Source organism: Phacochoerus africanus, chromosome 10, assembly GCF_016906955.1.
Source record: "Phacochoerus africanus isolate WHEZ1 chromosome 10, ROS_Pafr_v1, whole genome shotgun sequence".
NCBI lineage: Eukaryota > Metazoa > Chordata > Mammalia > Artiodactyla > Suidae > Phacochoerus > Phacochoerus africanus.
The window spans coordinates 125,949,233-125,964,073 of NC_062553.1; the positions used below are offsets into that span (position 1 = coordinate 125,949,233).

The 14,841-nt window shown below is 37.3% G+C and overlaps 1 protein-coding gene across 1 annotated transcript in view; it reads right to left on the reverse strand.

Moving 5' to 3' along the window:
* The window catches only part of GRID2 (glutamate ionotropic receptor delta type subunit 2), a 1,319,580-nt gene that overhangs the window by 108,513 nt on the left and 1,196,226 nt on the right, over window positions 1-14,841 (reverse strand). Inside the window, exon 14 of the mRNA XM_047798305.1 lies at window positions 5,710-5,876. Within this exon, the coding sequence (XP_047654261.1) occupies window positions 5,710-5,876 (167 nt within the window). The remainder of the gene's footprint in view (window positions 1-5,709; window positions 5,877-14,841) is intronic.

A 14,841-nucleotide genomic window follows, 5' to 3' on the forward strand; every position in this document is an offset into this window, starting at 1 on the left:
AACATTCTAAATTTAAAACAAATGTTTTAAAGGACCTTGCTCTGAAATAGGAATAGTACATTCCTTTCAACGGTTTCCAGAGGCTTAATATATGAACATTATGTGAGAAAAGACAATGGTTTCCTCCCTTTAAATGTTAAAATGTATGTTATCATCTTAAATAAAAATATATGTATAATGTATATTATTATTTTATTCTATTAGCTCCTTTTGAAAGTGAGCCTTCAGTGTCCGCTTTTGTTTTGAAACTCCTCAAACATTTTCTTCTCTTATGTTACGTAATCAGGCACATTTGAACTGTCTTGTTTTCCTGATCTCGAACAGAAAATGCAGATGTGATGAAACTGGTTAGTTTAGTGGTGTGTGCGTGTGTGTGTGTGTAAACCCTGGTATGTACAAGTTGACCCTTGAACAATGTAGGAGTTAGCAGTGCTGACCTTCCTCATAGCATAAAATTTGTGTATAACTTATATGCATATCCTAGGTTCCTCCTTATCTGAGGTTCCTCCATATCAGCTGTTCCGCAATCCCAGGATTCAACCAGCCATGGACTGTATTTTTTATACACACATATGTATTTTTTAATATATTTTTAATGGCCACACCTGCAGCATATGGAAGTTCCCAGGCCAGGGAATGAATCTGAGCCAGAGCTGTGGTAACGGTGGCTCTTAACCCACTGCGCCAGGCTGAGGATGGAAACTGTCCTCAGCAACCCAAGCCGCTGTAGTTGGATTCTTAGCCCACTGCGCCACAGTGGGAACTCCTATGTTTTGTATGTCTGAAGGTAGAACTATTAATTGTTTCTTTGGCTTCTGCTTATATCCTTCCAGCCAACTGATCAAGAGCTTTAAGCCAGTTGGTGACTGATTTTGGAGCTACTAATGGGTAATCAATGGAGCTTGCTTTTCTCTTCCTAAAAAGGGAATCAAGTGCATGGGAAGTACCTCATCCTGGCTGGGAACTAAAAGGACTAGGGCCCGATGCTTTTAAGTTAAAGGCATATTTTCTACCTTCCTTGTGGGAATGAAAGCACAAAAATTCTTACAGCAGAGTGGAAAGAAAGGTGGACATGTGCTGCTTGTTTCCTTTTCCTTCTCAGTTTTTATTAATCATTGTATGAAAAATGAAAGCAACTAAGATAAATAGAAAATTATTGTGACAAGAGCAGATTGAAAACTTTTTAATATCAAGCAAGCACAAAGGATAGGTATTCAACATATTTGATTACAAGTAAATAAGATGATCTTTGAGCATAAAGTTAGGTAGATCTTTTATTCATTCATCAAATATTTATAATGCATGTTTACTCTATGCCAGCATGAGGAAGGCACTAGGGAGGTATAGATGTTTGCTTACTGACATGAAACAGAACCCACAAGGCAAGAACTATTAAGATAGAAGATGGTAAAAAGATCTAATGTTCTTTTTCTGAATCCAAATAAAAATACAAAGTAGGACACTAGATATTCTAATAGTTCACAGTGCAAGGGGGGGAAAACTATATCCAAGGAGTTCAAGACTAATTAAGTAAATAAAAGTAGCCAATCATAGACAAATAATGAAAATACGTCATAAATCAAGGGTTATGATTAATGCTATTCTGTGCCCTCAGAGAGAGAGAGAGAGAGAAAAGAGAGGTAATCTCTAAATGTTTGTTTAAAGCACAATTTTGAAAAGTATAGGTCAATTTTGGGAGCCAGACTGACCAGGTTTGAGCCTCAGCTCTAATACTCCATAGCTTCATGAACTTGGACAAATTACTTTCGCTCATTATGTCTCATTCCTGTGTCTATAAAATGAAGATACTAATAGCACGTACCTAAAGATTGCTACATGTAAGAACTCAGAGTCTGGCACACATAAGCATTGAACAGCATGTTTTGCATTATTCTTAAAAGCTTTTAAAAGAAATATCAGGGAGGACAAGATGCATAAGGACCAGAGACACAGAAATAGAAATTCTGAAAAATTTCCAGCTTTATTGCTTTTTTGTTGTTCTGAGCAAGTCATTTAACCCTTTGGACAAGTTCCTTTCCAGGTGAAAAGGGAACTACTGTTCATCCCATTTCTAAAAATTTCTGTGATTAGGTTGAAATATTGTTTATACATCTTTGCCACTATCCATGAATTAAAAAAAAAAATTATTCTCTACGTGCTGTGAAATACATCCTTGTTCTCACGCCACTGTGGTTCTATTCGCACAGTTCAGGGTTAGCAGCCAGTAGGTGAAAAGGGACTCTCTTATTGATGAAGCATAAAATTAAACTCCTGAATTAGTTATTCCTTGCCACCACTAAGATGTGAGAACAGAGGTGAGCTTATACTAAATGCTTGATAAATGTTTTTTACTCAACTTTTTTAGCCTGATGAATAGTTAAGGTTCTAAGATCAACACTGGAATCAATTTTATTAGCAGCATAATGATAGCACCCTGAAAAATCAGTTCTCTTGCATTCTGCAATGTCTTCAGGGTAACACCTTTTGACTAAATATTTTTTTATTCCAAGAACTATTACAAAACAAAGGCCACGTAAAACATTTGATGGAACAAATAGTGTCAGAGAATTCATTGTACAAATTACCCGCCATGCCAGTTACCAAGTACTCTGCTGCCAAGTTATCTAGTATTTGTAGAGATCAAGGAAATGAAACTCTTCTATCCAAATCTGTGGTCTTATTGACTATAGCACTTATTGGTCCTTAAAAAATCACTCCTGTGCATGTCCACTGACATACCATTGTACAAGTGAATGTATCACTACAGCCCAATGTGTTGCTTGCCAAAGGTCAGACCCATCCACTCAGTATATGCACTTGTATACTGATAATTGTGCACTAATATGCAAATGTGTAATAAACAAATATACATTTCATATGATTGGCCTGAGGTCATTAAAATGTATATGCATATAAGACACTAGGCAGATAGAAGATAATAAATGTTACTATATCACTATATAGTATTTATTTTAGATGTTAATATTTATATAAATTAAAGTACTTAGATACCTTATATGCCTATGGTATAGGCATATAATCATTTGAGAAATAATTAGTATTATTAGCATCACAGGGATAATAGAAATAGAACACTTGGCGTGATTGGTGAAATATTTCTTTAATTGTATTTGTGCACCGATTTTATCGGCTTCATTTTTTTTTTTTTCATAGAAGACCCAGGAATCAGTTTTGAAAACAAAAAAAATATCTAGTAAAGAAAAAGCCAATCAACTGCAACTAAGGAACAAACAATCCTTTTCTCGACTACCCGATTCATGTTAAGGACCCATTAAAACCCTGGCCTTGTACCATAAAACCCTGGCATCCCCTTCATTCCATTAAGCTTTCCATCCTCACTTCCAAATCCATAAAAACAATGGTGTGCCTCTTTGATCAGAAGCATCTCATATTTGTTCCTTCCTCTTCATTTCCCTTGCCCAGTTCTAGACCAGCCTTCAGTATCGCATGCATCCAGGTTGGTCTAGTCTTTGATAATTATAATTGATCCTTCATGTCAAAACTAGATTGACTTTCCCTTAAATACCATCTTCATCATTTTACTCTTGGGCTGCAAAATGGACAACTGATTCTTGAAGCAGCTTGTGGCCTGCAATATGAATTCTCAACTTCAAATTTCCTTTCAGATTAACTTGATATCTTCATTGTTCTCCAACATAGCTTACTCTTTCCCACTGCTATTGTCTTCATTGTTTCTCCAAGACATCTGTATTTTCACTTTAGCCTAATTATTCCCTACTACTCCTTCCAGGTCAAGTTCAAAGCTCACTTCCTTGGATGAGCTTTCACTCATGTTTCCTTTGATTAACTTTTTATTCTGTATGGTATTCAGTTATTTCAGTATCTCAACTGCAGAATTTAACACAGTATAAATACGCGATACCGATAAATGTCAGCACACATTTACAGAAATGTCTGTATTCATCATTTCATGTCAAAGGGTCTTGTATCTCAAACTGGACTACAAGAGCCTTTCAGGTGGATTCCCTGCAGTGTAACTGATTTTCCAGTTTGTTTCCTTTAGCATCTATGAATCAATAAATATGTTTTGATCGATTTACATTATGTTTATTCATTATTATTCACTGGCCATGAAACTCTTTTAGTTAGTGGTCTGTGAGTAGATGTGATGTGTGTCATGTCCACGCAAGAAGCGCAAGAGGTACTGCAGGTTTCTGCCAGCCTCTTTCACCAGTTTTCTTAAAAATGAAAACATCTTGGAGTTCCCGTCGTGGCTCAGTGGTTAACGAATCCGACTAGGAACCACAAGGTTGCGGGTTCGATCCCTGCCCTTGCTCAGTGGGTTGAGGATCTGGTGTTGCCGTGAGCTGTGGTGTAGGTTGCAGACGCGGCTTGGATCCCGCGTTGCTGTGGCTCTGGTGTAGGCTGGTGGCTCCAGCTCCGATTTGACCCCTAGCCTCGGAATCAACATATGCCGTGAGAGCAGCCTAAGAAATGGCAAAAAGACAAAAAACAAAAAAAAAAACAACTTTATCCCAGATGGATAAGAAGCTGCATAGAGACCCTGCAGGTGACTCACAGCCGGCAACTAAATTCAGGCAAATCACAGCCTTTACGTTCCATGAATGAGAAATAACTTTTTTAAAGTCATTGATACTTAGGGTTGTTTGCTGCACAGAAAAGGTGACTAATATAGGACCTGATAGTTAATTTAACTTCCTTGTTTGCTGATAAGGAGGCAGGTCTAGGTTTTTAGTTAGCTAATAGAAGAGTTATAACATAAATTTGGTCTTTTAACCTTGGATAAACCCAGATGCCTGGTTTTCTTTTTTGTTGTTGTTATCCTGAAATTTGGAGGAATACAACTCAAATAGTTTGAAATTTGAGGCCTTAAGACTATTTAGAGTACTACTCAGAACTGCCCTCTTATGTCTGGCTTTAGCTTTTAGAAAATAGGTACAAGAATATCTAGAAAATAAATCCAATGTACTATCAGTATCAAGTGGAACATACTTCTACCTGAAAGGTATTACTCTCTTTTAGGTCCAAGCTTCTTTGGTAATGGAATAAAATGCAGTGATGTGTAAATTCCTTTCAGGCCCAAGTCTTTTATCTACATTGTTAGTCTAAAATGTCTATTTCAAAACCTTCATTTACAAACACCTTATAATCATAAATTCTGATTTGAGGATGAGTATAATTTCTTACTAAACCGTGCCCTAAATTTCCATGACAAAGTCTCATGTAAGCTTTGACACCCAATGAGAGACTCTGAAATTCTTACCCTTTTCCTTTACAGAATTGAGTGGAACTATCTCTTTCACCATGGGATTCAGAACTTTAACTTGGTCCTGAAGTTTATTTGAGGCTTTGGTATTCTTCGAAATGAATTACTTATGCTAATTCTGTGGCATTTTTAGCCCTGAAAAATTCTGAGACCAAACTCAATTAAGTTCTAAAGAAATTATTAACACACACTTTATTTTGTATACCAATTTTTTGAGAATAACCAGTTTTACGCAGCAATATTTTTTTCCTCTTTTATAGAAAATATCATAGTTCAGATGCTTTAGGAAATGAATATGTTATTGAACAACCACTTACAACTCCCTTTTTTGGTCGTTGTTTATTGAGGTTTTCCAAACACAGAAAACAAACTGTAGTAAAGTAAGTGCGGTAACCGAGTGGATTTCCTTTTTCTATATTTGGACCTCACACAAATCTTACCTTTGCGAAAAAACATCCCGGTAAGGACTGCCATGTTGCAATGCAATTCCATATCCTCGATCAGCAACAGTATTTCCAATGGTGTAAAAGGAGCAGTCTGGGTCATTGATAGCCACATATTCCAATACAGCTGCATCCCATACGAAAGCGTAATTTCCATATTTTACCTATGCAAGTTTGGAGAACGAAAGAAGAAAACATGATTTAAGATTGGAATTTTAAGTCATATAGACAGGATAAAAAAAATGTTACATCAGTATACATTGAAGAGTCCAAAAACAATAGGATCTATATTTCAAACTAAACACCTATTCTGAATGAGAATTTGGCTTTTGGTTAATTTATAGCTCTGTTCTCTTGCAAATGCAATGAGGTTGGAATGGTATACTATGTTTCCAGGCACATCGCTTATAGTAAAATGACCCCAAATAGTAAACGTCATCTAAACTGAGAGAACAATAAGTGCAGGGAAGGAAGCCGTGTTTTTGAACTTCTATGAGTGCAGTAATTCTTATAACTGGCATTGTGTCTTTGGGGACCCTGGAAATTGTGCTTTTTGAGTTGTTACAAGAGATATTGCTCCTCTGGATTATTAGGCTTCTAAGCCAGATAGGGTTTTGCACCATCCAATATGGGTATCATCTTCTTGCCTGTGACCTACATTCTAAATGAATTCTGCAAGTACAACTCATATTGAAGAAAAATCACCAACACTGCCTGGCTAGCAATATATAGCTCTTGTCCTAAGTCCTTCTAAGTTAATCTGTTACCAAGGGTGAGCTATGGTAATCTTGTGGTTGAACTTGGTGGGCACTGCAATGAGGAAGAAATAATTATATCACCTTCTCTATCACATTCAGGGAACACAAGTTTATTCTGGGTTGTTTATAGTATCTTTTAGTGATGACCTTTTTTCCCCCTCAGTAATAACTCCTAACCTAAGTCACAAGTTTATCAAAAATAAAAACCAATCTTAAAGTTAATTTAGAAAATTATTTACATATAGAACTTAATGAAATCATAAAGTAAGTAGAACGAATAAATAAAAATGTAGTTTGTTTATTTGCTTATTTATTTATTTGAGGCTAAAGTAATTTCCTGGTAAATCTGATTAGGGGGTAAAACATATAAATACAGATAGAGGAACTGATGACAGCACAATGGATGGATGGGAAGCCCCCTACCTTCATATCCCCAGAGAAACAATAATTTGGCAAACAATCCACAAACAAAAGTGCCTTTGTGGGGACCTTGGAACCTAGGTGGTAAAACTATGGTAGAGTCTAAGACCGATGATGGATGCTTTTGGAAGGCAGGCGTGCACCCCAGGGGCCAGTTAGCCAACTGTGGTCCGGCTGCAGTCCTAGAAGCAGCCCTCTTTCCCTGTGGACTCTGCTCCAGATCTGTAAAGGTAACAGGTAAGGATGTCCACTCTTACAACTTTGATTCAATAGAGTACTAAAAGTTCTAGCCTGAGTACTAAGATAAGGAAAAAAATCCAAATCTGAAAGGAAGAAGTAAAATTACCCCTCTTTTCACATGACATGATCAGATGTGTAGAAAGTCCTAACAAGTACACACACACACACAAAAAAACCCTCTTAAGGCTAATAAAGAAATTCAATTAGGAGTTCCCATTGTGGCTCAGTGGAAATGAATCTGACTAGCATCTATGAGGATGCAGGTTAGATCCCTGGTCTCGCTCAGTGGGTTAAGGATCCAGTGTTGCTGTGAGCTGTGGTATAGGTCATACATGCAGCTCCAATCTGGCGTTGCTGTGGCTGTGGTGTAGACCAGTGGCTACAGTTCCAATTTGACCCCTAGCCTGGGAACCTCCTTAGGCCATGGGTGTGGCCCTAAAAAGATTAAAAAAAAAAAATTCAATCAAGTTACAGAACAGAAGGAAATCATTCAATGCAACCATTCAGGGAGTATCGACTGTACCCTAGGCACTATGTTAGGTACTATGGGTCAGTGCCTCTCAAAATGTGATGCTGTTAGAATTGGAATTACCAGGGGATTCTTGAGTTAAAAAATGTAAACTCCAGACCCAACCCTAAGCTTACTGCATTGGAATGTGTGGTGTTTGAGGCCTGGGGATATGCATTTTTATAATCTCGAATGTTGACAATCTTATGCATACCAATTTTGAAATAAATTTTTTTAATAAAATGGCTAATACCAGGAAGTATTTAAACATGAAGCTTGATATAATTATAAAAACTGATAGATTCTTGCAGAGTTGGTGTGTGTGGGGGAAGTACTTGGTTGTTTCCTCTGCGTCGTTGATTACTCATATCCACCTAGTGGTCCCACAGTCCTCTTTCTCTGACCTTTTGCACTAATCACTGTAGAGAAGGAGCTCCTAGCTGAGACTTTTTGTAATGCGAGACAGGTTAATAAGAAAAAAACAATCAGAATTTTAACAAATATGCACCTCAAGTATACAAGAGAGATGCACAGGGAAGACTGAGTAACTCAAAGAAGTGGCTTAGGATTTAGGATTAAATATCATCTAAATAGGGAGGGGAGAGGGGCTGTTGGCCCTTTAGAGGAGAGTAAATGAGTTTCAGCAAAGATGAAAGGCCTTTAGAAGAATGGATGGAGTGATATGATAATGTGTGACAGTTTGTCTGGGTGTGGTGTTGACTGCTAGTCTTTTCCATGATGAGTCAATATTCCTTGGCTGATGAAACTCCAGAGGAGAGGATTTAGGAGTTCCTTTTGGTGGGTTTATCTTTAGGCAAATAAACAGAATTCAGAGAAAGCCTGTCCTTGTATTTTCTGTTTTTAAAGTGTCTACAGCTTAAAATAATATGCCAATGTTGCATATTTTGGGGTGTCATATTCTGCTGCCTGTCATCACCAACTTTCATATATGCCTTGTGCTTTCTGGGTCTATACCTGCAGTAATAGAGAGACAGAAGTGACCTTGAAGCCTCCTCTAGCAACCTACTTCGATTTTTGCTATCTCCTTCTGTTTCAAACAGCCTCTCTGGCCTCCTGGATCCCGTTGCAGCTTCTTTACAGCCATCCAGGGACCTCGCCAGTAGGAGACATATTGCTTTGCTATTAGAAAAGTGTTCTAGCATTGTTGTTACTGCTTTGTGAACTGCAGAGCTCTATTTAAATGTATGGTAACATTATCATTGCCATTATATATGTGCTTCTAGTAATTCTAATCTTACAAAGCATTATGAATGCATTTAAAAAAAAGAGATCTATTAAAATAGTATGATTATAGCCTGCAGCAAGGCCAATGAAATGTTGCATAATAACCCAAACTATTTCAGCTTTTAAAAATATCCCTGGCCTTTTTCCTCTACTAAAACATACAATGGCTGTCCTTTGGATGGATTTAACCATTAAATTAAAACTATTTGGAAAATACTCATCAACAAAACCTAAAATCACCTTTCAAGAGAATAATAATTGAAGGTTTGGCCTGGGAAATTTTCAATCCATCTGATGAGGTGATGGGTATTACTTAAAAATTTTCAACTAGTCTTTGTTGTCGAGGTCATGTTTGGATAAGCAGCTGAATTTTGGGCCATCGATTTATTTACCAGTGAATTCCAGCAGAATAAGTCATATAGGTTAAACAGAGGGCAAAAGTACACCTGGGAGCTCCATGTCAAAATATTCCAGGCCTCATTGGTAAGTAACAAAAAGAATGCAGAGTGTAATCTACCTCCAATATTATTAATTTCTGGTCCTTAGAACACAGTAGTGGTTAACAGATCATGTAGCTATTGATACTCAAGACCCGTGCCTTCATAATAGTGCCAAAACTCCAATAGCTTGTGATGAATTTCTCACTACCGAGATCATGACAGGAGCCAAGTTTTGTTCCATTTCTACAATACTTCTACAGTAATCATACTTTGAATTCCATTGTACTAACAATCCTTATGCATTAATTTTAAGATCCTGAGGGGATGTGTAAGGGATATAAAGCTGAGGAAGCCTTGGGCCCCTTCCCTAGAGCTATTTACAACATGGTAGAGGAGATAAATCAAGCACTAAACTGTTGTAGCACAAAGCATGTTATGGTTAAGTGCCATACAGGAAGCTTGAAGTGTTAAAGTGGCTTAAAGGAAGGGGAACTTAATTTTCATTGGGGCGAATCAGGACAGCATGCTCAAAAATTCTGGTAACTGAAATAGTTTTACAAGAAAACCCCAAATATTTACATTCCTTAACTTTGCTGCCTAATGTAGAGAACAGAGATTCCCTTTGGTGACCATTTCTTTTAACCTTGAGGTTTTCTGCAGTTTTCCACTTGTCAAGCAAGGTGAGGAACTGTAAATACTCAATTTTTTTTTTCAAATATTTGCATTTCCTGCCAAGTAAACTGAAGAATGGGAAAAATGTTTTTAAAACCTATACTTATGCTTCTCACCACGTTATGGATTATGGCATATTTTTCTTTCTCTGTAGAATGCCCTTGTCCTGGATGCCTCTGTTCCAGCATCTCCATCATGACCTAATACTAGAAGCACTTTTCATTTTATTAGGCAGAAGTCTCCTGGAATAACTACAGAAGTTCACACCACAGGCAAATAGACTTATCATTACCTGTTATCCCAATGACTTCGATTTTAATTGGGAAGCCATATTCTTTCTCACACAAACCTTTAATTTAGCAAATTCCTTAAAAGTTCACTTCAAAATCTATAGCTACAGAGAGACAGCGATGATGATCCTTTTTTATTAAGAAACATACAGTGGGAATAATTATGGAAAGATGACATTTAAACCAAAGAGTAAGATAGGAAATCCCTTTACTGAAGAAGGAATATATTTCCTTTGTCTTCCATTTCTTCCTCATGATAGTAGCTAATATTTAGAAAGCTTTTTTTTTTCACTCTTAAAATGCCTTTACACATAAATTTATTTGTTCTTTACAACACTTTGAGATAGCGGATATTATGATACCTAATTCACGGATGTGGTAATGGAACTTGTTTTAAGTCTTAGCAATTATTTATGGCAGATTTGGAACTTGAGCTCAAGGCCATCCTTCTGTGCTTTTTTTTTTTTTTTTAACTACATTAAAGATAAATTTCTGGAAGATAATTGTCATAGGACTGCAAAAACATGTGTGAGATGGCAGCCATTGTGTTTAAGGCCCAGCCTATGTAATTTGAGAAATAATATTATATAAATAAAAATAATGCAACATAGTGCATAGCAAAAGCCATGAAAAGAATGCAACTTCTTTAATACTATGTGATCACACTATTAAGACAAATAAGAGTCGATCTTCGAAAAAACAGGTTGCTTATTTGTCCAAATCACTGGAATGGAGAACAATATGACAGAAATAAATTCTATCTTTGCACTCTAAGCTGCTAACTTCTTTACAATATGAACTAATGGTCAGTGGGGGGATAAAGTGATTGTGAATTACAGGCACAAAGAGTTATGATTAACCCAGAATCGATCTATTTTGGTCTGTATAATTCATCGCCCACAGAAGTTCTTAAGATGGGAGCGCTTTAATGTTTATGACATGTGGTTCTAGGTTGTGGCCTCTCCCACTTTGGGCAAATTAATAATTTAACATCATTCATCAATTCTTCTGAATTTATCCAGCACAATAAATCATGGTCAAGTCCATATTTCAGCGTGTGACATATATATACGGTGTTATTTACTGTTTTAATTGTTGGCCTGATATATTTTAATCTGCTATTATTCTGAAATTTGAATTTATGCTCTAAAATAGTCATCAGATGGCACATATTTTCATAAAAAGATATGAGTGTGTTTAAAATAAATATCAACTTATTAAAATATTCTTTTAATCTAGAAAAGAAGCAATATGCTTACCCTCTAACTTTTGCTTTTCTGTTTTTTTTGAGACCGCTGGAATACTAAATATTTTTCTTTAAGTGTTTTAAAGCATTCTGGGAATGTGAAAACTAAACACAGCTTCTTCCTCCTCACTGACAACTTTTTCTTGAAACAAACTGTCTCTTAGAGTCTCTAAGCAGAAGGTGGGTAGGGCTTAGAGTTCTGGATAAGTATGCATGGGAGAACTGGTAAGTCTCTCCTTCAGCCTGGGTGATTGAGTGAGAAAACCAGTGGAACCTCCAGGGAAGGCAGTGAAGAAATTAAGTTTGGGAAGTTCCCGTTGTGGTGCAGCAGGAATGAATCCAGCTAGGAACCATGAGGTTGCGGCTTCGATCCCTGGCCTTGCTCAGTGGGTTAAGGATCCAGCGTTACCATGAGCTGTGGTGTAGGTCACAGATGCAGCTCGGATCTGGTATTGCTGTGGCTCTGGCCTAGGCCGGCAGCTACAGCTCCGATTAGACCCGTAGCCTGGGAACCTCCATGTGCTGCAGGTGCGGGCCTAAAAGGGCAAAAAGACCAAAAAAAAAAAAAAAGGAAACTAAGTTTGGGGCAGTTCTTGGTTCACCAATATCTGTGGGCCTTAAGGCCTCTTGCCCTCTTTTCTTAAATACTTGTATCCATGAGTATGTCTGTTCTACTGCCCTTAAACTGGTCAGGAAGGAGTTGAGTAGGTCAGCAGAGATCTTCCTGACCTGGAGCCTGGGACAGAGCAGGAGAGGGGTGAACCCAAAGCCCCTTCCATGTGCCTCAGAAGGATTTGTGAATCACTTCCTTGTATACTGATGGCCCATGAGGAGAGAGGACATTTCGTCTTCTGCAATTAGCAAGACGGCCAATAGCTAGGATAACCCAACAATCCAACCTGAGTCCCCAGGGAAAAATAACTCCCTTAATAGTGAAAACCACAGTTAGGGAAAGATGAACCAGAACAAATAGGACATTTGGGGCAAATAACACCGTAGTGATAGAAAATTGCCAATTTTAAAAGAAAAATAAAAAGAGAACTTGACCAGATTCAACCGTGAATCTAAAGATCTATGTGGCTACAACCAACAAACAAACCCCAATTTCTCAATCAAAAAGCTGAACAAATGAATCAAAAGAGAAAATGCTCATAAATGTCCTTCAAGCACAATGGATTAACTAGAGTGACAACTGTCCCAGGTCACCTGAGATGCCTCAGTTGTAGCAGTGAAAACTCTTAGGTCAAAGGAAGCCATGCTGGGAGACAAAAAGTCCAGGTTTTTGGTAAGTGGGTATAGGAGATTGGGGAGAAAGTATGAAATCCATACAGCAGCTTAAAAGATAGGGTTGAAAGCTACTCTTTTTGAGGCAGATGAATATGACAAAGATTATCTGCCGCCTTCAGTTGCTGTCACTATTTTCCCCTGACTGTGGATGTTTGCAGCTGTGACTTGCTATTCATAATAATGAACCATCCGTTGTTGTATCACCATGAGTGCTAAGACTTAAGTGTGCAATTTAAGTGCACTGTAATCATGAGTGTTAACAGCCCTTCACCTGTGGATTGATGGTTATTCTTGGTAGCATCAAGATGATGCTAATTTAATTTTTAACACTGTGCATCCTGTGATCCTTTTTTAAAACACAAATGAGAATGGCTGCAATACTAATACCAACCTGACCCAGCCATTAATGAAAAAGAAGGCTAAATGTTATCTTATTACAGAGGGAAGGACATGAATAATGGAACGAGGGAGGTAAATAACCAAAACGATATTCTGCAGAATATGCAGAAAAGAACGTGGCATTAGGTCTAGTGGAAAAGAAAGTATAAAAGCACACAACAGGGAGATGGAAGTTCTCAAGGTGGGGATAAGACAGGCAATACTTCTAAATCAATCAAAAGTTTTTGTGTCTCCCCAAAGACACCAATGCTCAGTTGAAAATAGCAGCTGCTGAATTCGTTCGGGCACATCCCATGACCAAACACACTTTATTGTATTGTTCCCCTGATAGCTCTATGGAACTGAGTAAAGTATTTTTCCTGATTCTGAGGTTTCAAATAAAATGTACTATGGGAAAACAAAAGGAGGAAAATTTGATAACAAATGAGTTTGTTTTTTTACAGCGCAGAACGGAGTCTTTCAGGTTTTACCTGAATGAGCATGTTTTCTCGAGTAAAGTCGTATATCACATAATGGCAACAAATAAATGATCCCTCCAGCTCTTAGGTACTTTAATTTTTAAAAGGTAGTGTCAAATTATATTATCAATGTCTATAAAGATTTTAATAAGCTGCAGAAAGCATAATACAAAAGTCTATTGATATCGTGTCTAAATATAAAGACTCTAATCATCTATCTGGAAATTGTACAGGTATTTCAATCATAAATTTTGGTAAATTCCATTCAGTGGACAAATTTCTTATTAAAGAAGGTGAAAAGACCTTATCTGCAAAATGTTCTGGAGACCTTGTATGTAGCACAGCAAAAAAAAAAAAAAAAAAAAAGGCATGATTGCTTGCCTGTGATACTAAAGTTTTCATAATGAAAATTTTGGGTCATTTTTGTTTCCTCAAAACATGCAGAAGCACTTAGAGTTTTTATTTAACAGAAGTGGAAGGAGATGGTCTCCTTAGACGTATGCCTAAAAGATAGATACTAATTGTGAAAATGTTGGTTTGCATTAAAATCACATTTTCAAAGTGTGGGACAAAAAGAATGTCATTCTTTTCTTTTCTTTTTTGTCTTTTTAGGGCTGCACCCACGGCATATGGAGGTTCCCAGGCTAGGGGTCTAATCAGAGTTGTAGCTGCTGACCTAGGCCACAGCCACAGCAAAGAGGGATGCAAGACAAGCCTGGGACCTACACTACAGCTCAGGGCAACGCCGGATCCTCAACCTGCTGAGTGAGGCCAGGGATTGAACCCGAAACCTCATGGTTCCTCATCAGATTCTTTTCCACTGCTCACGACGGGAACTCCAGAATGCCATTCTTTAATTTAGAAATACATTGAGGATAGAAATGGAGAAAAGGATTACAGTAAAAGAGCCTTAGATGTTATTTTTTCAAACTTGTTTGATGGTTTTTGAAGAAACCACAGGGCACCTGGAAAGATGCACCTGAGTTTTTCAATTTTATGTGTAGATTATAACAAAATCTCATAGTAAAAAATAACGTTTTTTCTTTTGGAAATAAGAACCTTCCAAAAAAAAAAAAAAGGCACAAGCTAAGGACTTGCTTATTTTTTTTTTCCTTTTTACTAAAACTGTAACTTCTTTAGACTCTAGCATTGAGGTCATACATTCA